Source organism: Andrographis paniculata, unplaced genomic scaffold, assembly GCF_009805555.1.
Source record: "Andrographis paniculata isolate CXL003 unplaced genomic scaffold, ASM980555v1 Contig60END, whole genome shotgun sequence".
Lineage (NCBI taxonomy): Eukaryota > Viridiplantae > Streptophyta > Magnoliopsida > Lamiales > Acanthaceae > Andrographis > Andrographis paniculata.
The window spans coordinates 4,512,594-4,536,446 of NW_026137596.1; the positions used below are offsets into that span (position 1 = coordinate 4,512,594).

The 23,853-nt window shown below is 35.3% G+C and overlaps 3 protein-coding genes across 6 annotated transcripts; 1 reads left to right on the plus strand and 2 right to left on the minus strand.

Annotated features, from left to right (window-relative positions):
- Window positions 1-206: 206 nt before the first annotated feature.
- LOC127259691 (protein SMAX1-LIKE 6-like) lies at window positions 207-6,133 on the plus strand. 2 transcript variants are annotated; one of them, XM_051287215.1, is made up of 5 exons: window positions 207-467; window positions 636-2,098; window positions 3,929-4,154; window positions 4,279-4,633; window positions 4,711-6,133. In XM_051287215.1, exons 2-5 carry the CDS (start codon window positions 840-842, stop codon window positions 5,895-5,897), a joined length of 3,027 nt encoding a protein of 1,008 aa, XP_051143172.1. In that variant the 5' UTR covers window positions 207-467; window positions 636-839; the 3' UTR covers window positions 5,898-6,133. The 2 variants fall into 2 exon arrangements, with proteins under 2 accessions (XP_051143172.1, XP_051143171.1); XM_051287214.1 differs by having other exon boundaries at window positions 207-2,098.
- A 792-nt stretch (window positions 6,134-6,925) lies between these two features.
- On the minus strand, window positions 6,926-19,867 carry LOC127259656 (syntaxin-81). 2 transcript variants are annotated; one of them, XM_051287145.1, is made up of 8 exons: window positions 19,844-19,867; window positions 10,165-10,244; window positions 9,947-10,030; window positions 9,734-9,838; window positions 9,298-9,441; window positions 8,068-8,334; window positions 7,834-7,965; window positions 6,926-7,247 (listed from the first exon to the last, which is right to left on the minus strand). In XM_051287145.1, exons 2-8 carry the CDS (start codon window positions 10,240-10,242, stop codon window positions 7,104-7,106), a joined length of 954 nt encoding a protein of 317 aa, XP_051143102.1. In that variant the 5' UTR covers window positions 10,243-10,244; window positions 19,844-19,867; the 3' UTR covers window positions 6,926-7,103. The 2 variants fall into 2 exon arrangements, with proteins under 2 accessions (XP_051143102.1, XP_051143100.1); XM_051287143.1 differs by lacking the exon at window positions 19,844-19,867 and adding an exon at window positions 11,592-11,753.
- LOC127259657 (N-(5'-phosphoribosyl)anthranilate isomerase 1, chloroplastic-like) lies at window positions 19,676-23,560 on the minus strand. Of its 2 annotated transcripts, XR_007840535.1 has the most exons (8): window positions 23,457-23,560; window positions 22,972-23,308; window positions 22,651-22,707; window positions 20,909-21,270; window positions 20,664-20,827; window positions 20,023-20,286; window positions 19,844-19,901; window positions 19,676-19,759 (listed from the first exon to the last, which is right to left on the minus strand). XR_007840535.1 is itself a non-coding variant. In XM_051287146.1 (7 exons), the coding sequence occupies exons 2-6, from the start codon at window positions 22,979-22,981 to the stop codon at window positions 20,061-20,063; spliced, it is 819 nt and encodes a 272-aa protein (XP_051143103.1). In that variant the 5' UTR covers window positions 22,982-23,308; window positions 23,457-23,560; the 3' UTR covers window positions 19,676-19,901; window positions 20,023-20,060. The 2 variants fall into 2 exon arrangements, 1 of the variants encoding a protein (XP_051143103.1); XM_051287146.1 differs by having other exon boundaries at window positions 19,676-19,901.
- Window positions 23,561-23,853: the final 293 nt, after the last annotated feature.

Here is a 23,853-nt window from a genome sequence, read left to right on the forward strand (position 1 = left end):
ACATTTTAAAATGTATTTAAATGTATATTTATATTTTAAAAAAAAGTAAAAAACAAATTTAATGTACAATTAAAAATAAAAATAATAGACAAATTAAATATTACGAACAAATACTAAATAAAGAAAATCAATATATATTTATAGTATCTAAATGTCAAAAGTTAAAATAAAGAATATTTATTTAAAATTAAATTATTATTTAATGCATACACACGCTTTATGTTATACTATACATATACATATACGTATATGTATGTATATATACAGAGGGAATTTATTGAAGTGGAGTGAAGAAGAGATTAGAGACGTGAAAGTGGAGACGAAGACGACCGTCACTTCACTGAATTATCATCATCGTCGTCGTCATCATCGCCATCGCCATTGCCATTGCCAATCGAATATCAAAATTCTTCAACACAGTAGAATCAGAACCACCACCACCAACACCAACACCGCCTCCACCGTCGGTTGGTTCTTGTTCTCCCAATCAGACCCCACCATCCACATCCACAGTCTTCCCCACCATCACTACCTTTCCATAAATAATTGAAACGCCTAAATCAACCAAAAGCTCACTCACTCTCCCTTGCAGATTTCTCAGTCAGCCTTACAATTACTTTGTTTAATTTATGCAGGAAGGAAGAGAAGAGAAGAGAAGAAATTAAAGAAGCTTCGGTGGTGGTATATATGGTCGCTGTAACGCCTTCATTGTCGTCTTGATAGCAGTCGCCATTGTTGATTCAGTTCTCGCTCATTTTTATCGTGTGCCCTGCGCTGTTCCTTTTTGTTGTCCCCACTCCACTTGTGGTTGTTTTTTTGTTTTTGGATTTGTTCCTTCCATGCCGACGGCGGTGAGCGCGGCGAGGCAATGCCTGACGCAGGAGGCGGGATGCGCGCTCGACGATGCGGTGGCGGTGGCGCGGCGGCGAGGTCACGCGCAGACGACGTCGCTTCACATGGTGTCGTCGCTCCTCTCGCTGCCGCGGTCTGCTCTGCGCGAGGCGTGCACGCGGACGAGGACGATCAGTGCGTACTCCTCTCGAGTGCAGTTCAAGGCGCTCGAGCTGTCGCTGAGCGTCTCGCTCGATCGGCTGCCGTCGTCGCAGCAGGGGGTTAAAATTGAGGAGCCTCCGGTCTCCAACTCGCTGATGGCGGCGATCAAGAGATCGCAGGCGAGTCAGAGAAGACAGCCGGAGAACTATTCATTCTACCAGCAGCAGCAGCAGCAATACGCCTCCTGCTCTTCCGCCATACCCGTGGTCAAGGTGGAGCTCCAGAATTTAATAATCTCGATCCTCGACGATCCTCTGGTGAGTAGAGTCTTCGCGGAGGCAGGATTCAGGAGCTCCGACATAAAGCTAGCTACGCTCAGGCCGCCGGGGAACAGCACTTTTCACGCACACCACCTGTTCGGTTATTGTTCCAGGTACAAACGGACAGTTCCGCCGCTGTTTCTCTGCAATTTGACTGCTTCAGGGAATGAGAGCATCACTGAAGCTGCTAGAGGAGGAAGAGGCTTTAGCTTTCCATTTATGGGCTGCTTCTCTGCGGACGACGAGAACTCAAGGAGGATAGGTGAGATTATGTCAAGGGACAAGAAAAGGTGCCCACTGCTTTTGGGTGTCTCTGCTGGGGATGCCTTGACAAATTTCTTGGAAACAGTGCAGAAAAGGATCAAAGGAATTCTGCCAGAGGAGCTGAATGGTCTGAGGGTGGTCTGCATAAAAGATGAGATTTCAAGGTATTTGAATGGGGACTCTGATGAGGGCCCTCTGAAGTTGAGGTTTGGGGAGATGGAAAGATTGGTGATGGAGGAGAGAGTTACAGGGGCTGGGGTGGTGGTGAATTTAGGGTTCTTGAATGCACTGGCTGGGGATGCAGCCGCTCTTGATAGATTGAACTATTTGGTGAGAAAATTGGCTGACTTGCAGGAGGTTCACAGAGGGAGATTCTGGCTGATTGGAGCAGCAGCAACACATGAAGTTCATTCTAAGGTTTTGAGCAAGTTTCCCACCATTGATGAGGATTGGGATCTGGAAATTCTGCCCATGACTTCCCTTAAATTTTCCATGGGAGGAGGCACTTATCCCAGATCTAGGTAAGCTCAATTCAATATGCATATATCTATATGTATATATATATAAATGCTTTTCCCTTTTTGGCAATCAGTTAGATAGAAAGTGCATCTTGAAGTTATTTATTATGATTTCGAAACGTGCATCTTTTTAAATTATGCATACTTTTGATGAAAAAAACAATTCTTTGAATCCATCTGCAAGTTATTTTAATGCCTGATAGGTGTTTTTCCCCACTTGCCTCAAATTCTAGTGCAACAATTTCTACTGCCATTGTTAGGCCATGAAAATCTTCATCTGCACTAGAAAACAAATCCCTTGGCATTTGATAAAACAAACATGATCCTTGAATGCATTTTTGTGTTGAATAATGAAGGTCCGATTACTGGAAAATTGTGTTCTTAGATCTGCATATGTAGTTCTTCTTTTGGTGTGCAAACTTGATGAGTTAGAACTGATACATGTATTTACCGAAATTTGTTGTGATAGTTGACCCCTTAGCTGCCAATATGAAAAAGATAAGCCAGTACCATAATCCTGGCATCTTGTTCCAAGTTCTTTATGATATTTCTGTATCATATCTTTGAAACTATGCTGTGTGTTCCTCATTGATGTTCTCGCCCGGATACGCATCTATTTATCTCCACAACTTGTTAAAGATTCTTTCTGTGAAATTAGATATGGAATCAAATATTGGGACTTTTCTCACCAGAGAACTTTCTGTCCTTATCTGATTGAATATAGCCATGGTATCAAGCCGCGGCATATCTTCCTGACTGAGTCATTTAGCCTCAAAGTCAGCCTTTTTTGAAAAGGAAAGTCATTGATTATATACTGTGGTGTGTTCTCAATTTGCAAATCAACATCACATAGTGGAGATAAAAAATATCCTACTGTGTTCTCAATCGATACGTAATTTATAAAAATATCACAGTTTTAACTTGTAGGTACACCTTGACTGTGCTAGCAGAGAATATATTTGTAATTAGATGACTTCTTGTAAGCGGATTTCGAATCAACGATTGAATTTTATTAGGTTCAATTAAGTTACTGCTAGATTCTCAACAAGTTTTTACTGCCCTTTACTTCTTTAAGCTCATCTAACTTTTGTGTTATATTCACACTAGTCCTGTTGTTCAAGCTTGTGTCGAACATTTTGGTCCACTACTGATACATATAGTTTGAAGAACTGTCATTTGTAACATATGTACAGCAACTATTAGTAGTAGAACTTGAATTATCAAAGTTGTCGGAGTAATGGCTTTTCTAATTCTTAAACAACGCTACCTTTCGATACTTTACAACCTCGAGTGCTTTCTCTTTTCAGTTCTTTACACCTTTAGCTCCAAGAAACATTAGAGACAAATTAAGTGCTTTAATCTAACCAATATAGACAACATAATTTTCTCATTGCATATGCTCTCTATCTGCCAACTTCAACATACTTTTGAGACACTGAAAAGATACAGTAGATGTCAAATACAAGTTTGGTTTCAGTTAAATCATTGCATATTGTTTTTATTCCTTTGGAATTATTTGGTGTTTGTCCTTATATTGGATGGATACCTTTATTTCTGTCACGTCGATTCTTTTAATCTTCAACTTAGATTGGCCAACACTGATAGCTAAATGGGTTATATCAATTCTCAAGTTTTCCTTTACTTTGCAATGTGATGAGTAATTCTCGACGATTATTTGAATTGTAACATTAGTTTAGTTCGAAGCTTTTGAATGGTTGATAGTGTTCCATTTGCAATTATATGATACCAAAAGACTTCCGTTACTTGGAATCTTTGAGTACGCAGAAAACTAACTGAATAAGTTGAATGTACTTATGTTTTTGGGTCTTACAGCTTGATGGGGTCTTTTGTTCCATTGGGTGGATTCTTCTCAATGCCATCCGAGACGCAAAGCTCGGTGAGCAATAATGCATGGCAGTATACGACGCGTTGTCATCTCTGCAACGAGAAATGCGAGCAAGAAATAGCTGCAGTTTCGAATGGAGGAAGTTGTGGAGAGCAGTGCAAGTCAAGCTTGCCTTCTTGGCTGCAGAACGCCGAGCTGAATGCATCCGTAAAGGTGTGTTACTATTTTTGTGTTCTTGAGATCTCAATTTCAGTTCTTTATGATGATCATATGGATCTTAGTTGTTCGATTTTACGAGCAAGTCGTAGCAACTTGATTTTCGAAAGTTTCAGTGCAGGGCAAAGACGATACGGTGTTACTGAACGCAAAAATTATGTCGATACGAAAGAAATGGGACGGCGTCTGCCAGCAACATCACTTAAATCAATCCTTCTCCAAAGGATTGACTCAGCAAATCGAATACCGGCAACATCCGTGTGTTCTCGGCTTCCAAGTTGTTGGCGACGACACGAGCTGTGTTCGTAGCAACCGCTCCAACGAATCATCAAATGAAGCGGGAAACAAGAACGTGTCGTCGAGCTTATCTACCGATTTACAACAGGGTTCTTCACTGAAAGGTCTTAGCTCTTTGGATGCGCTGTCGATGGCCAACAATCGAAGCATTTCATCCGAACTTCTATCCGATTCCAAAGGTGATCTGGTTTACCCAAAATCTCACCTGTTATCTATTCACATCTCTTGACTTTGAATTCTGATTCGATATTATCAGCTTCGAAATTCTACGTGAAGGATCCGAAGACAATCTATGCAGCTCTTGCCAGAAGAGTTCATCAGCAAGAAGATGCTATTAACGACATTGTCGAAACAATTACACAATGTCGAACCAAACCCACCAGCCGTAAAAGCTTATGGATAAACTGCCGCGGACCCGATCGTTTGGGCAAGAAGAAACTTGCTATCGCGCTGGCTGAGTTACTATACGGCAGCACAGAAAGTCTCGTCTATATCGACCTGAGTTTCCCCGACGAGATATCTCAGACGGACGCGGTGGTCATTTCTCAGGTGACGAATAAATACGAGATCACGATGCGCGGAACCGTCGTCGATTACTTAGTCGAGAAGCTGAGCAAGAAGCCGTCGATTGTGTTCATCGAAAACATCGATAACGCGGACATGGTTGTTCAGAACAGCTTGTCTCAGGCCATGAAGACCGACCGATTTATCGACGTGCGCGGCAGAGAAGCGAGCGTAAGCAACTGCATATTTTTTATGACAACAAGCGTCGCAGCGGATGGCAGCGAAAGAAGTTACGGCGAGGAAGATATATTAAAGACGAAGGGCAGCGGTTCGATTCAGGTATCGATCGGATTCGATCTCAACGATGGTCCCGCGAGCTTGATGAACAAACGGAAGCTGCTCCGACAGAGTCGAGCCGCGGACGAGCACGGGAGCGCGGAGTCGACGACGAAAAGACCGCACAAGTCGTCGTCGTCGTCAAACTCGTGCCCCGACTTGAACCTTCCGGCGGAAGAAAGCGAAGTCGCTGTCGCCGCGCTATCGAACGCGTTCTCCGACTCTGGCTCCGATGACTCGATGGCGTCCTCGTGGCGGGACGACGTCAGCCGACAGGTCGATCGGACTGTGGTTTTCAAGGCGTTTGATTTCGACGGGGTGGCGGAGAAGCTGTTTGACGAGATGGACAAGTGTTTGCGCGACGTCGCCGGATCGGAGTGTTCGATCGAGGTAGAGAAAAAGGTGATGCGGCAGGTGGTGGCAGCGGCGTATGCGTACGGCGGCGAGAGGGTGGAAGGTTGGATCAGGGAGGTTCTGGGGAAGGGGGTGGCCGGAGCTGTGGAGAAGTTAGGGGTGAAGGGGTGGTCGGTGGTGAAAGTCGATGCATCGGAGGATGTAGATTCCGGCGAAGCTCTGCTTCCATCTGTGGTTGTGGTCAAGTAGCAGATTGATCATATTCTTGTAATTTAGATATATGTATATTGGTGTTAGAGATCAGCCTGGTACCCTGGAATTCATAGGGGTTTTTGCAGGTTGGATTATTATTATTACTAGTGTGTTTTTGGTTTGGTGGAGTAAGGTTTTGTGTAATCGTAGGTTGTGCTTGTATTGTATTGTATGTTATGTGTGCGATATGGTAATAAGAGGGTGATAACTCTGTATTAATGTTCTCGCTTAGCTGTTAAACATTAAAATTATTTTTATATTTATAATAATTTTTTTTTATAAATATTTTTTTATTATTTTTTAATAACATATACAATAATTAATATTTAAAGATAGAAAAAAACAAATAAAATCTTAGAGTCGGATTTTTTAAGTTTGTTCACTTAGTGGTCTTGGATAAATTTTTTTTTTTTTTTTTCATATTAGGTATAAAGAATATTTTTGTAATATAATAAATAATATTTTATATTAAAAAATTAATTTTTTTAAGAAATAAAATGTTATATATATATATATGTATATATATTGTATTAATATATATAGTATATTTTTTTATTTATTTACTAAGAATCGTCTCCGCAGCAATGCGAACAAATCCCCTTTATTTCCACAAAAAGTTGTTAATTTCTTTTATTCTTTTTTATATTATTTATTCTTATAAGATACTATTATATTTAATTTATTATTTAATTATTAAATTTAATCAAAATAAATAAATAAATAAAATTGCCAATGAGAATATAACCCTAATGGTGAAGCTCCATAGTAAATTTAGCAATAAATCACATTTCGTATTTGCATCAAGTTCATAAAGTACTTGATAAAATTGTCCTTCATATATGATCGCAAGAAAATAAAGTATCTTTCATATAACAATTTAAATAAAATAAAATGAAGTACTATATTTTTTTAAAATATACCAACATCAACTTCATTCTATACAAAATTACCAATCTAAAAATTATTAGTATTAGAACAACAAAAATTCCAAAAACTATAAAATCACCAAAATTCCACATGTCACGAACAGGCGTTCACAAAATAAATTATATTCCCCGCGCACGCACAAAATATCAACAATTCAATTAATTACAGTCGCATAAACTACAATACAAAAATTTCCCGCTAAAAGTATACTTTAGTACAATATAGTATAGGTCCAATGTGTGTCACATGTACATTTGAAGTTTCGATTTCGATGTTTCAGTTATACCAATCAAGAAAGATGATCGAGAAAGTGAGGACGAACAAAAAGAGCAGTAGAAAGGTTCTGCTGCTGCTGTTCCGTTGAATCGCCTGCGACAACTCTTTATTACCAAGCTCAACATTTTTCGTCGCCTCCACTGCCTAGCAAGCAAAGTCGAAAAGTATCATATCCATTCTAATATACAAAATTAAATAAATGACAAAAAGGCAAATATAGTTTTTAAACTTGACATGTTTAATTCTAGTTTTCTCATTCAATTAAGATTCGAAACATAAACTCCAATCAAAGAGCAAATTCTCCTTCCTTGTCCGAAAGAATATATATCGAGCTCAAACTAGACTTTTTTTCAAATATATTGTCAAGTCATATAGGTCAGCTCGATTAACTACCCTCTCTACAAACATCACAAGAATTTAAGCTCGGTTATCTTAGGCAATTCTATACTCTTGTTTCGCCAAAAATAAAATAAAACAAATTATGCAACTCTTACGATCCCTAATAAAAGTATAGGATCTCCTCTTACAGAACATTACATTCGAACTACTATTCACGGACCAAAACTTAAAACCAAACCTCAAAGTAAACAAACAGCACGCTTTCTTATTTAAATGGAGCATCATACCAAGTTTCAATCCGGAAAATTTGAATTGAGAAGACCTTGAGGCAAAACCATGGGATTTTTCTTGGAAAGAGAAGAATTATCAGAGTGAAAAAACAGTAGCTAACCTGGTCGTACAAATACTCGATCTGTTGGGCCTGTTGCAGAACATGGGTGGACATGAGGTGGTTTAGGGCCGACATTTCCACCATTTTCGTCTCTGTGTCCTGAACAGCATCTAACATGCTAGACAACTCCACCTGCGGGTCAAAATACCACATGATGAAAACAAACGATTCCAAAACTCAATAACATGCTTCGTGTATGTAGAAGCCTCTTTCTTATTTTTGTTTGCTTATTACTTGGAGGGCGCGCGTCTCGTCATCCAACAGCTGTTGCTGGAATCTAATTGGCCCTGCTTGAACATCATCCTCCTTCCTGACTTCCGAAGTGTTGACTTCTCTAGTGTCTAAATTCCTGGAAGTAGAACTATCTGAAACATCGATTTTGCCATGTTGCTTGCGCTTTATTCTCGGTGTTACCCGGTTGATGGCATCTTGGAAGCGCAGAGCTCTAAGCTGATCGAACTGCGATGTCACGGAATGAAGTTTCTCACTTAATATCAAGACCTGCAACATGATAAAAGTGCAACTCAGTTTATAGAAGTCAGTATATCAAATGCCCAATAAAACCAAACATAATCATTACTAGAGGATATGACCGGGGACTAGAATAAAAATGGCTGGTATTTCCTCCGACAACCCAAAATTATAGAACTTCATAATGAGGAAAGATCATCTGATTCTAGTGTTCAAATTGATTTAAGGTAAACAATTCGAAATCGTGCCTCTCGTGATTAGAGCTGGCAATTTGTTGGGTCAGGTTCAAGTCGAATTGAGTTTTTAAACGGGTCAAAGTATCCAACTTGAATCCGACCCGTTTACTTAAAGGGATCAAAAGACTAGACCCGAGCCCAACCCAACTAACACCAAATCGACCCATTTATTCATTTAAATTTTTTTAAAATTAAATTTAAACAAATCAAATTATAATCAAATAATCCATCTAAAAAAACCCAAGTCATTAAATCAATAAAAAATAGTCACACATACATATATAACAAACAGTAAATTATTAAAATAAAATATACAGATTGTATTCAATTCAATTTAATAACTTTTTGAAAAACAAATTATCAAAGTAAGATCATTTTACATATATAATAAATATATTAATTCATATCTATATATTATAAACGGGTTATCGTATCGGGTTCGGATTGGAGACTTCAACCCTAACCTGACTCATTTATTATTGTGTCAGATTCGTATCGACCCGTATATATAATCGGGTCAAAATTCTTAACCCAAACCTATTTATTTCGTATCGGGTGGTAATTTCATGTCAGTTTTTGCCACCTACCTCTACTCATGATATATCCTGCAGTTGACCAACGCGCCACTGTATGTACTAACCGTATAATCCAAATAAGGTAAAGGTTTATTGTAGACAAATAGTTCTAACTCAGCACTCAAAAGAAAGAAAAAAAAAAAAAAAAAAAGTAATGTATTGTCGCCATCAAAGAAGCATACCACTCCATGTTTGTGAGCAACAGTATCGGCATTCAAATTGCCATTCCTCATACCTAACCATCCCTTTGAGTTTGCTTCCTCATCATTTATGCTATTTTTGAGAACATCAATTTGGTCTTTGCATGCTTTGATGAAGACGGTCACCTGCATGATGCGGTGATTGATAGATATGCAGGTAAATAAGGCCAATACGATAATCGATATAAATATTTTATAATTGAGTATGTATCAAGAGCTCTATATGCATTCATTAACAAGGAAAATCTAACATGATACAAAAATCATGTATATCTTTGAGAAGGTTGGAAATGAAACATTACTAATGGGAGAAACCGGAAATCAGGATTCAGCGAAAGATATAAATTCAAATTGGTCACCGTAAAGAAAAGGGCAGTGATATTTTAATCTTAATTAAGCAATGTAGCCAATTTATTACCTCATGTTCAATGCTATCTCTCTCACGTTCAGTGGTTCGGTGCACGTCTATGTAGTCCTTTTTATGAGCCACAAGAAACTGCTCTAAAGCAACAATGCTTTCAAGCTGTCACAATCACATGGCATAACTCAGACTTGAACATAGGCAAGAAAAGTTATGAAAATGTTTGGAAACGCTAGCATCAAAAGAGGTTGTAAAGCAGTTATTGGCTACCGTTTTCAGGGCAGCTTTGGTGAAAGATGATCTCTCCCGAGCTTTGTGCATTATAAATGACGCCATAATTGCTGCGATTTTAGACTGACGAAAACAATTGCATCTTAACGAATGAATCAACCCTTATCTTCATAAATTAGTTCCATAAAAATGTAAACTAATTTTTGCAATTAGTGTATAAGATTTTCAAATATTTGAAAAGTGCTCAGTAGAAGAACCTCATCATATCCCAAATTTAGCGCTGACCGCCGCGCAGCATCCTTAAAATCTTCAGTTCTGTCTCTAACTTTCGCCATTTCTGCAACAATTCAACCATTAAAATCTTGTTCTATGTAGAAGAAAATAATAAACATCCTATCAAGTTTGTCTTTGCCTGTCACAACGTAAAAACATAATGCAAACCTCGAAAGGCATCACTAACACAATCAAACAAAATCAAGTAAGCCAATCCATATTCAATAGAACTCAGAACTTCAATAAGAGGGAAGCCTGAAATTTTCACATAATTCTTAGCACGGCACTACAGGAGAAATTACACCACACCTCACCATCACTGATCAGTAATGTCAGAAAGCCACAGCATACACGCATATACAAATACACTACAACCACGACTAGAACATTAGGTCTTCCAGCAGCAAAACCCAAGAGATATCTTTTGAATCATTCGATTGAATTGGAATAACAAAACATCAAACATTTCAAAATTGCTGCAAAAGCTTGACAGATTCCCACACTCGTTTCTCTTTTTATCCATAAATGAAAAGAATGATAGAACTAGCACTTTTCTGCAGTGTAAGAGATGAAACCAGCAGAAGATAAAGAAGAACAATTTTGATTTGTAGCAGACGAAACCAGTTGAAGAAGAAGATTAGAGCTGAATCGTTGACGATACAGTGCAAAATTGAATTCTCTATTTTTATTAAGAAGAAATCATACATATTTATAACAAAATATAAATCTTATAAATAAGTCTAGAATCTTAAATAAGAATAATACCATAATTACAAGATATGCAAATATATTCCAGATATCTATTGTAACACCTCCTCTTGAATTTGTAGAAACCAACTTAGGTTGCACAAGAGATCAAGATGTCGAATAGGAATTCCGTAATAATACCAGCAAGTTGATTAGCAGAAGATCAAATACAAGCCATCTACAGGATCAGCATAGTATGAGATATAACACCCTCTAAAGTGAAATAGAATGGTTCACAAGAATTTAGCAAAAGATGGTTAGGCTTTATACTGAATTCTCTATTTCCATTCAAATATATGTGCCAAAGCCACTGGTGGGATTGATTGGAGAGATCGTTCCGGATTGAATAATTCCCAGGAATGGATTCAGTCAAATTCAGATGGCAGAACTATTGCAGAATCAGTAGGATGTTCTAGTCGATCTCCAGGGAAATCGATTCCAACACCAAAACTAAACACACAAACTACCTAACAAATTCAATTAAAGACAAAATAGATACAAATCATGAAATTAAAGAAAATAAACAGCATTACGGAAACAAATCTCCAGCTGATTTCCAATACCAGGAAAATAAATTCTAAAAAAATACACGATCATAAAGTTCTCCCGTTAATCCGAATGAGTTACATCCCAATCCATAACCTAACGAGAAGCATATTATTACCTGGAACAGGATAAATTTTATGGGCTGGATTGCGAACTGACGACGAGGAAAGAAAGCATGGAGTGAATCGCCGGAGAATAAATCTCCGTCCGAAAGGTTTGCGAGCAGCTATTTCTACGGTTCTACCCCTTCATTTTGTATTTTATCTAAATTGCAATTAACCCCTGGATCTTTATAATGTTTCACATTTCATCCTAAACTCTCCAACCTTCGAGCCTCGAGGTCGGTAGACTTGCTCAACCGGTTTCTAACCGGCGGTTCCAATCTTGGTTCACCGGTTTCAAACCGGCGATTCCGGTCAACCAAAACCGGTTTCCCACGGTTCGGTTCCGATTCGAACCGCCAGTTTTGTTTTGTTTTTTTTTTTATTATTTAAAAATATATTAATTTGGTGTAGTCGGAGATAATGTGCGGCAGCTGTGGATTTGTAATTAATTGAGATAATTGATTAGGGCAACAATATTTATTATATATTACTAATTTTATATAAAATTAAAATAATATTAATAAAACTAAATATTTATTAATAATTCATATTTTAAATTTTATAAAATTTTAAGTAGTATATAATTATATTTAATTTAAATTATATCACATTAATATTTTTTATAATTGATTATTAATTTTTAAATTTAATTTAACTATTTATTAAATTTATTATTTTGATTAGTTTTATATAGTAACAATCTAATCAATTATTATTATTGATATAATTTTTACATAATAAATATAGATCTAAATAATATCAAAATTAAATTTAATTATTTTTTAATAGAATTTATAAAATTTTTAAAAAAAAATTATTAAAAATAATAAATATAAATAGACAATTTAAACCGGGATCGTAATCAAAACCGTAATTCAGAAGGTTTGATTTCACCTTTTGATAAATTGAAATTGGCGATTTCAAACTGTAACAGACGGTTTTGACAATTTAGGTCAGGCTTTGCCTAACCGATTTTTCGGTTTCCAACATGTGGTTTTGGTCTCCAAATCGTGAACCGCCGGTTCGAACTTATGGCACATCATTAGAAATCTTGTCCCGGAGAAAAAAAAAATGAAAAAAAAAAATGAAGAAAACAAGAAATATGGAGAATGAGAAGAAAGATGAACAATTGGTTGGCCATCAAATGAATACGAATATTAACAAGCCGAGTCGAAAAGCATAAACAAGTTCGTTTAGTTAATGAACGAGATCGAACTTTGTTCGCAAACGTCTGTTAAAATAATATATTTATTATACATGTTATACATATATATACTCCCTCCGTCCCAAAACTATAGTTTGAGTTGTGTTCGGCACGAGATTTAAGCAATATGGATATTATATTGGTAGTGGGTAAAAAACTTTTTTACCCTTGTGAGTGTATTAGTGTAAAAAAAAATGGCAATTGTGTAATAATAATGAAAAGGTAAGGGTAATTTTATAATGATATGATTATTTATGAAAATGAGACTATTGATTTGGGACAAAAAAGTAGTAAACAAAACTATTGTATTGGAATGGAGGGAGTATTATAATTTATAAATTAATTTAAAATAAATAATAAAATAATTTCACTTTTCAATTTTAATAAATATATAAATTAAATATATATTTAAAAAATTAAAAATAAAAAATAATTTTAAATTTTAATTTCAATTACAAAATAATCCTAAATTCTTGAATAAAATATCATATATATATATATATATCAAAACTAAAATAATATATTTGTGTACATCTGGTCGTGCTCGATGACTGTGGTTATGGAATTTATGAAATTTATTTCTCCTAATTTGTTTGAAGTTTGAAACACTATGAAAGAGGGGGAAGTTATTTCAGCTTCAGAACAGCACCGCGCCGCAAAGGCAAGTGGAGAAACATAACAGAGGGAGAATCGCACAACGAAGAGAGAACCGAGAAAGCATTTGGTTTGAGAGAGAGAGAGAGATTTAGAATGAATGTAAGTGTAGGAGTTGTCTTTAGGAATGTCGATGAGAGGAAGAAGTTGTTCGGTGCTATTTCGGAGTTAATCGGAGGAGTGCGCCGTTGTCGCCGCGCGTAACTATTTGGTTGGAGAAGAAGCCTTCGTCGGTCGAATTGGGCGTCCCCAATTTCATCCGAATTGAATCTCCGCAACACGAAAAGGAAGTCATTCGAAGTCAATTGCATAATTTCTAATTGTTATGTTCATTTGTTTTTTACTTCAGATTTGTTTGGTTAATTGGAATTAAGGCACATTTGTTTGCGTTTTGATTTTCCTAATTCCAAAATTGATTTAGCCTAATATATTATGTTCAATTCATTTCATTTCGGTATTGATATTATTTTGGATTTATTTGAATTTGCTTTCGCTATTAATTGATTTGTATAATCCTGTATATGAGGTATTATTCAAATAAATTCAACGATCCGGGATATAAATTCACAACACTTCATATGTAAGAGCTTTTATATTGTTCTTTTTTAGTATAAAAAAAATTACTACTTTTTAGATTTTTTGTTGTTTACAATCTATTAATGGTTTTGTGATACTTTCGGAGTTGGGCCGTTGCTTGGCCAACTCCTATGTGTGGATAATCCGGTATTTGGGCATCCAAAGTTGATATAGGTTAAATTGATTTAATAAGACTACTCATGTCAACAATGTGCACATTCTTTATCGGAAACCTTACTGAAAGAACTCTAGAGTTAAGCGTGTTTGCCCTAAAGTAATTGGAGGATGGGTTAGGCCTTGAGAAGTCTCTCAGGGTGCGAGTGAGTAAGGACAGAAGCGTTCTAAAAGGACTCGTGCTAACCTGTGGGGCCAGTCTACGATCCCGACACGCTCGGTTTTGGTTGACTTGCGGACCGGGGTGTCATAGTTGGTATCAGAGCCGACTTGCGATAACCTCGTTGACCTGACTGTTGAGAGGCCTAGCAGTTGACGATCCTTGGGGTGCAACGTGAACGTTGCATTCTAAATTAGGGGAGGATGTGATACCTCCGTAGTTGGGCCGTTGCTTGGCCAACTCCCGTATGTAGATGAGCCGGTGTGATACCTCCGGAGTTGGACCGTTGCTTGGCCAACTTCCGTATGTGGATGAGCCGGTATTTGGCCATCCAAAGTTGATTAGAGGTTAAATTGATTGAATAAAACTACTCATGTCAACAATGTGCACGTTCTTCTTCGGAAGCTCTACTGAAAGAACTCTAAAGTTAAGCGTGTTTGCCCTAGAGTAATTTGAAAATGAATAACCCCCTAGAAAGTCTCCCAGGATGCGCGTGAGTGATGACATAATCGAGCTAGAATGACTCGTATTGACCTGTGGGGCCAGTTGAGGATGGGTGACACTCTGAGAAGTCTCCTAGAATGCGCACTTGAGTGAGGACAGAAACACGCTAGAATGACTCGTGTTGAACTGTGGGGCCAGTTGAGGATAGGTGACCTTTGGGAAGTCTCCTAAGGTGCACGTGAGTGATGACAGAAGCACGCTAGAAGGACTCGTGTTGACCTGTGGACCTAGTCTACGATCTTGACACGCTCGATTTTGCGTGGCTTGCGGGCCGGGGTGTCATAGGTTTCTAATATTGTAATTTTTTAGTTTTTGTCTTAATGTAATATTTCATTGATTTTGAGATACTTAGTTTTAAACTGTAGCTTTTTTTTCGATAATTTTTTAATAATTCAAATTGTTTTTTATTTCCTTGAGTACTTAATGCTATATTGTCCAACCTCTGTCATCAATGTATATGTTGGTTTTGTAATTACTCATATCTCAGGAGATTGTATTACTTAATAGATCAAATGATTTGTAATCAATAGTGTCTTAGTTAGTTAATCTCATAAGAATTGCTTGTTAAATGATATTGTTTTGTTAAATTAATAGTTATTGATATCATATTTTTCATGTATATATATAGTTATTGTAACGAGCGGGTATTGTAGAACATTAAAAGTTACAATTTTTTATTTTTATAGGATGTACATCAATATTTTGTTGTCAATGTATATTTTTTGTAATTATTTTTGCCATGTTGGATATTATGTAAGATTGTAGGTAAATATACAACAGTAAGACCAAATGTGCATTGAAACTTTTTTGTAAACTCGTGTACCGTGGTAAATGAACGAGAAATATGGGTATATGACGATAATCATTTATAAATGAATTTTTTACTACAGAGTTGTTTGGATGCAAACAGAGGCACATGATCGGCGGGTATATGTCAATGCTCTTTTATATATGATACGATTGACGACGTAGGTTTCCAGACACGTAAGATAGCTACACGAATGGCTGATGAGGCAAATTTGATTATTTGAGGGAATATATAGTTGATGTCTCAAAGCACATTGGTGTGTTAGCGTATTACCAACCTTAAAATTAACCTAAATTTATGCAAATTAATTATTCAAATGAGAGAAAATATGTGTTAAATTGTTGCATTTGTTAGACCCGCATGAAAATAATTATAAACTCTTGCTCTAATCGAAATCTATCAAGCTCATTTTTGGTCATTTAGTAAATTCATACAAATATTCATTTTTGGACACTGGGTACACCATTGGCCTCACAACTCTTGACCGTGATTACGGATGGATAAACAACATCCATCATAACATACAGACACATGTGATACATCTATCTTTTCCCCCAAATTGCACACTATCATTTGATCGAAGCTGTAAGTGTGTCCTAATTTTGCCCAAGAAACTAGACATTTCACTATACTTTGTTATTTTGATTATATAGCTAATTCTTTTGGTGCAGACTAAAGCAGCTCAGCCTATTCTAGGAAAATATTACATGACACCTAAGATATCGGGTCCTTTTCCATTTCACCAGTTTAGAATACTCTTTAGAAGCATAAAAGAGGATCAGTATGTAAGTGACACTCGTGATATTGTCTAATGTCTATTATCCTACTGATGTTGAATTGAATCAACACTCATAATCTACTCACATCCTAAGACCATCTGTAAGGAAATACTGTCATATCAAAATTTAAATATATATGTATATAAATAGGAGATTTCTCCTCTCAGGAATCTCCGCAAAGATGTCTTGGGAGATTTTTTATTTTTGCTATGTGTCCCATCATAATTGAACACATAGCATATTATATGATATATTATATATATATAATTTTTGTAATTTATTTTAAGTGTGTTATTTTATTTTAGTTTTGTAATACTTTTATAATGTATAAAAATTTATATTCTACGTGTTGACCCCAAAATTGCTCAAAACCAAACAGAAGCAATATCTCACCACCAAAAACATGCACAACAGCAACAGAGACAACTTCCACAATCGAACGGATTGTTTTCTGGATGATCAGACTGCAAATGCACACACGGGTGATAACCCAATTCGGTCATCAACGATCTACATCTGGGTTCTAATCCAGACGAGTTTCACTGTCAAAACAATCGAAGCATGAGGTTTTATGGATACAATTAGAATTACAACTCTCAAGAAATCTATCTCACTATTTCTTGAAGATACCCCACCCCTAACCTATCATCCTCATCACCACCAACTCAATGAACTAGTGTCACCCAAGAGCCTAGGAACTATCTCATATTTCCTTAAATGAATTACATTCATATTTTTCTATGTACTCCTCAAATCTATTTTGTTTTACTTTATATTATATGATAAAGCTAAATATCCAAACATGAGAATATTCACTCTAACGAACTCAACAAGAATATAATATTTCCCACACTATCTCTCCCTACATCCACAAAGTTTGTTATTCCAATTAACTTTCTCAATCAATTCGTTTGGGTCTTGATTTGATTGATCAATTCTGGGAAATTTTCTTGTTTGATTGGTTTCAAGATAAAGTAGGCCGTATTTTTCTATCATTGTTTGTCCGTTGATTAGACCATCTGCAACAACATAAACCAAAACTTAAAAACAATACAATCCACTTTCAACGCTTCTGGGAAATTTTCTTGTTTGATTGGTTTCAAGATAAAGTAGGCCGTATTTGTCTATCATTATTTGTCCGTTGATTGGACCATCTGCAACAACATAAACCAAAACTTAAAAACAATACAATCCACTTTCAACGCTACGAAATAATGCTAATATTGAATATATTTTTATTAATTTAAAATTTAAAATATATAAATATGAATATTTTTTAATTTTATTGTCCAAATCAATATTAATAAAAATAATTCAATTTATTGAATAAAATATAATTATAAATTTAACACAATTAATTAATCACAAAAAAATTATAAGTAAAATATATTATATATACATGAGAATAAAAATTAATTAAAAAATTAGAATTAATATCTTTAGTGTGAATATAAAATAAAAAATAATATAAAACAGAAAAAAAATATTTCCGCTTGACGTGGTAGAGCAAAAATGACGAGCAAGGTAAAAGTAGCTGAGATACACAAATATGGATATCTTTTGTTGGGAATGTGCCATGGACCGAATTGATCAACTACACAAGACACGGAATAAACTACTAAGCGGAACTAACTAATAAAGCAAAAAGAACGAACAAGCTACTAAATGGAACTAATTACGCAAGAAAAGAAGAAACAAATTAACTAAACGAAACGAATAAAGCGAGAAAAAGGATAATCGAAAGATAAACAAACCTAAGTAAGTACTAACGTAAGCACGATCCGATACCCTTCTAGCATCGAACCATCCTCCACGAAGGCACCACCTCGGTCAACACTTTGGAGAGCTCTTCCACCTTCCCCAAATACCACGAACTTGAGGCTTTATACTCAAACCCGAATTTTTAAACTAAATCCTATGGAGCATGCAATGGAATTGCATTCCATGAAATATTAGACTAAAAAAAGAAAAGTATTGCTATCAAGCATAACTTTTCATAAAAAGAAAATAATCATAAATGATCAAATATTCATAAAAATATTATTGTTTGGTGTGTCTTACAAAGCACCTTGGGTCCTATTTATAGGAGTAGGGGAAGGGGCAAGTTGAGTGATTTTTCAATGTAGAATAAATTTAGTATAAGTAAATAACCTCCCATTAAGTGACACCTAGCTAATGTCCCCCTTGCATGTGAAAGGCATATGAGAGTTTATTATATATATATATAAATATAAGTGGTCCCAATGCATGGTCCCCCACTTAAGCATGTGCAAACCTAGATTTTCGTAATTACATATAAAACCCTCTATTTTAGCATACTCCTAGATTTGCACAATTTTACCGTTAGTTGTCCGATTGAGGCGTTACAAACTCACTCGTTCTAGGCTTTCCATCAAGTCCTCGCATATTGTAACATAGTCCATCAGTTGGACTCCAATTCTCTAATTTCTTTATCAGGTCTTGCAATTTTTCAATGCACGCTTTTGCTCGACCTCTCAAGAGTGGTCCGATTGGAATATGTGGAATTGCAAGTTCCGATCTTTTTGTATCCATGTCAAGATGGTCTTAAAAATACCTCGAAGAAGTATTAAATTATTAAGGGGGTGTTGTTTGTGGGTTTAGAATTTGAATTTTTGAATAGTAAAAAATTGAATTTGAATAGTTGTTTAATGCGATATAAATAAGTATTGACGTGATATTTTGAAAGTAAAATAAATTTATAGTATAATATGAAAAAAAAAAGTAATTATTTGATTTGATATTTTTTTAAGAAAAAAAAAATCTAAATAGTAAAAATTTACGGTAAAATCAAAAAAAAAAAAAAAAAACACAACCTAAATTTTTACTACCAGGAAATTCTTTTCCACCAACAATGGATAGAAAAAGTAATTCATGACAAGTGTGTTTGTTTGAGAAATTGAATTTTTAGTAAAAATTTTGAATTGTAATAGTTATATAATGTGATATAAATAGATGTTGCTGTGATGTTTTGAATGTACAATTAATTCTTAATATAATATAAAAAATAAAAAATAAGTATTTGATTGATATTTGGAGGGAGAAAAAATTGAATAAGTAGTAGAATTTTTTTGGATAAAAGAACATATTCTATATTCAAAATATCATTTTAAAAATCTATTATTCTATATTCAAAATATAATATCAAATACTTATTTTCTATAAATAAAAAAATTAAAAAAAAAATTATCATCCCCAAGGTAACCCAAAATCCCAAAATAGTTCCAAAATATATCTAAGCACACCAACTTATGATCAATATTCAGATGTTTTGTCCTCGAGTGCTATACTGCTATCACCACTTTCTGCACTTATAATACATCCATGGATAAATTAGAAGAATAATTCACAGATCCATGTCATTTTATGATTAAAGATTTCAATCTTACCTTGTTAGCCTTTGATCATCAACATTGTTAACAGTCTTGATCTGCTCATATACCATCACTGCAGCCAAAATGTTATTATTACAACCGATGAAACTACCATGTTGTATAGTTATGACATATAAAAAATGACTCTCATACACTCCAAAAACATAAAACAGAATTGAACCTAGAAAATTTACCACATTCATTTGTTTGAGATTCATCCACACTTGCTACCTCAATAATGCACAGAACTGACTGACTTCATGAAAGACAATATCCGCTGTTTATCCTTTTGAATCCCATTACGACCGCAAATGCCACTGCTAACATCAATCCCATGTGGCCGAAGAGTCGTTAGAGCTTCATATGCATTCTCAGGGTTAATTCCTCCAGCTAATAGCCATCCATGTTTGCTACTGATAGCAGGTAATTTGAACTTTGACCAGTTAAAGCCTTTCCCACTGCAAGTATGAAAAGAAAAAATTTAAAGCCACCATCTTTTGTATTCCAATGACATTATACCCTTTAGATCGATGCAGCTCTTATCTTATTTGAACACAATTTTTGAAGGATTCAATCTGAAAAAGTTTAAAAAACTGAAACAAAGACAAAATTTTACATCTATCCGTGTTTAATTCCTCTAGAATGCCCCTTGAATAGAAGGGTTCTTCCAGACCTCCTGTAGTGCAGCTTAATACAGTATTTAACGACCATGGCTTCTATAATTTTCAGCAAACAAGAGTTTTATAAATTTTAAATAATTATATCAATTATGGTAGTAGAAAAGAATCAAATAAAGAACAAGAGAGGCTGTCGACTACACATAGGATCTACATACCTGCCACCTGTAGCACTATCAACAAGAATCCAATCAACTTGAGATGATCGCTCATCCGAAATTGAATTCAAAAGTTTTCCATCTTCATTTGCGTGTAGAACATATATTATCCGGATATCTTTCACTATGTTTTGAAAAGCATCTCGAGAACGATTCCCATGGAGCTGCATGGATGCAAGAAACAATAGGTTAAAGTAAGGTAGCAGTGGCTAAGAAGATAGATATCATCCATAATATGTAATTGCCTGCACATATCCAAGGTCAGCTTCATCAGAAGCTCTTAAGATAGTGTCTGCATCATCATCTACAAACACACCAACAGGCTCGGCTCCATGTTCCCGCGCCACTTTCGAAATCTCTTTGGCAACAGAGAGGGAAATAGATCGTTTCGAGTTAGGCCAAAGAATCATCCCAATAAAATTTGCACCAGCTTCTGCTGCCATGGCTGCATCTCTAGCTGATGTGATACCGCACATTTTAACCAGAGGTCTATTCTCTTCACCCTTGTGTGTGAAAGAAACTTTTGTTGATTGGTTCAATGCACAAGCCATAATTGTTGTGGGTAAGGTCTGTTTTCTAGATAAATGCATTCCTTTCCGATTTAGATCTGCAATAGATATCACAACTGAGCGCACTGAAGAAAAGCACATCTAGAAGATAGATGTTCACAGCCTCTAATACAATGCATAGAAGTACCAAACGTCTAAAACAACAATGGCTGTATGCACCAACCAAACAAACTAATTTTTAAGTTTAATACCAAAAAGTGACAGATAACTCTCGAGCTTTTGTAACATAACATCGATGCAACAGGGTCGATTAAGAACCTACTCAAACTCACCACACTTTGGGAGTTTATTATACAAGAAGTTTTGTCAAGCTTTTACTTAAGATGTCAATTCCAGTCCTTTCTCTGTTCCAACGTCAAAACAATTACTACTGTAGATCATCCCATTCCAATGAGCATTTGGTACAAATAAAAGAAAACCAAGAAAATAATGTACAAATAAGTCCTAAATATGCAATGTCATTTGGTACCTAAAGCATACACTCTTGGCCAGAGATAGAGATTCATAATGATAAAAGGATTGCACATGTCTCTGTATTTTTCAATACGAGGGTATTAAATTTCAGCAGAAATCCCTAGTTTCCCATATTTTCTTTTTTAATATTCTATTTAAATTTACTTTTTTATTTATGTTGATCCTCCCAAAAACTTTGTAGTTTTAAATATTATATTTAACAAAAAATGTATATGAATTTTAATGTAATATTATTAATGGAGTTATATTATCATTGAATATTTGCTACAATTTATATGTGTCAGTCAACAGACATTCCTCTTAATTTAACAGTAATTTATATCTTTTTTAATATTACATATCAATTACTTTTACTTCAAAATATCTAAACTAATGTTAGAAAGAAATATCTAAAATTTCCAAATATTTTTAATAGTATCTTCTATGTGTTCTTTAAAATAGAAATACAAATTTCAAATATCCATCGAAATTTCTGTATATCCACATCTGAAATCAACTCCGAAGCCAAAGTTTGATACCTTGGTCAATACCAAACTTTTTGTATAATCTCTCTCATTCACACAAGCACATGATTGAGTTAAAACACAACAGACTGTTTGGAAGTAGTTTTACATCCAAAAAAGTTTCCACAACACCATCAAACATTACTGCAATTACTACACCAAACAGACCCTCATCAGTGTTTTCAAACTCAAGATTTATTTTCACCGGAAGCCATAAAATTAACCTTCAATTGCATATCTAGTCACACAAGCAATCATCCTATAACTCTTAAAAAACTAACAATAAAAACACAATTTTAATGTACATACCAACAAAAAGCACAAACACATACATCATTAATACATCCAAGAAGATGCAACTCAAAAATACCATCGAAAAGACTGCACAATGATTGTTAAGAATAAAGATTGAACCGGTTAGCACTATTTACGATGACATACCTTGCCATTTGTGGGTAGAAAAGAAATGAGATTGATGCAGGTTCCCCACATTCACACCTGCAACAACACATTCGACATTTACATACATGGAATCAAAAACATAAAACACCAACAACATTTAAAGCGCAGTAGCCTAGCACCATTCATATCCCTCTGGACGCAACAAATATAATCTCATAAAATATACTTCTTCTTTTTTGAGACATTTTGACAAACACCTATGCTGCAAACACTTATTCATACGATGATGGGCATGGAAGACAATTATCTGCACATACACATTTTGATTGCAGATAATAACGGGAATTAACCAAGGCAGACCTGAAAGCATTCTTCACGTGGTGGTTTAGCCGAGCAAGATGAAGACGGACTAAGCAGAAACAGATAAGAGGAAGATAAAGACGTAGACGGAGACAACTGCGCTGTGAATCCAAACACGACGGTGAAGAAAACTAACTAGGCCGACGGCGGCAAAGCCACAGACAACGTGGAAAGATGCCAGAAACAAATTAGGCCGTCCCTACTGCTGGCTCGTACTGCACTGGCATAAATCAATTTTCATTTCATTTAGTTATTTATGTTTTCCGCCGCCGGAAAAAATTGGCCAAAGAGGTCTGAAACGGCAGCGGCGGGGACCGGCGACCACCGGTAGAAGAAGCTGCGAACGGGAAAAAAAAATAGAATTAAAAAAAAAAAAAAAAGGAGATGAGAAAAATGTTACAACATACTCGATTTTAAATGGAAGCATGAGTAGAGGAACAATCGAAAAAGAGGAAAAGAAAATAAATAAATAAATAAGAACTCACCGGGCGGCGGCGGCGCAACTTAGAAAAAGAAGGAGGAGGAAGAAGTGGGGGAGGGGAAGGGGGGAGGACGGCGGCGGCGTGAATTGGGTTGTGGGCAGGTTTATGTATTCATGTATATCCATTATTACAATAATCTTATTTTCATAAATAATTATATTTTTTTCATTACTTTCATAAATAATTATATTTTTTATTATATAATTATCATTATTTTTTACATTAATATATTTATAATAATAAAAAAAAAAAATTATCCATATTTTTTTTTATTAATTACTAATATAATATAAATATTTTTTAAATGTTATATTCAATTCAATTAAAATTATATTTATGGGACGAAGATAGTAGTATAAATTAATTTTAAGAAGAAAAATCATAAATAATTCTATTAAAA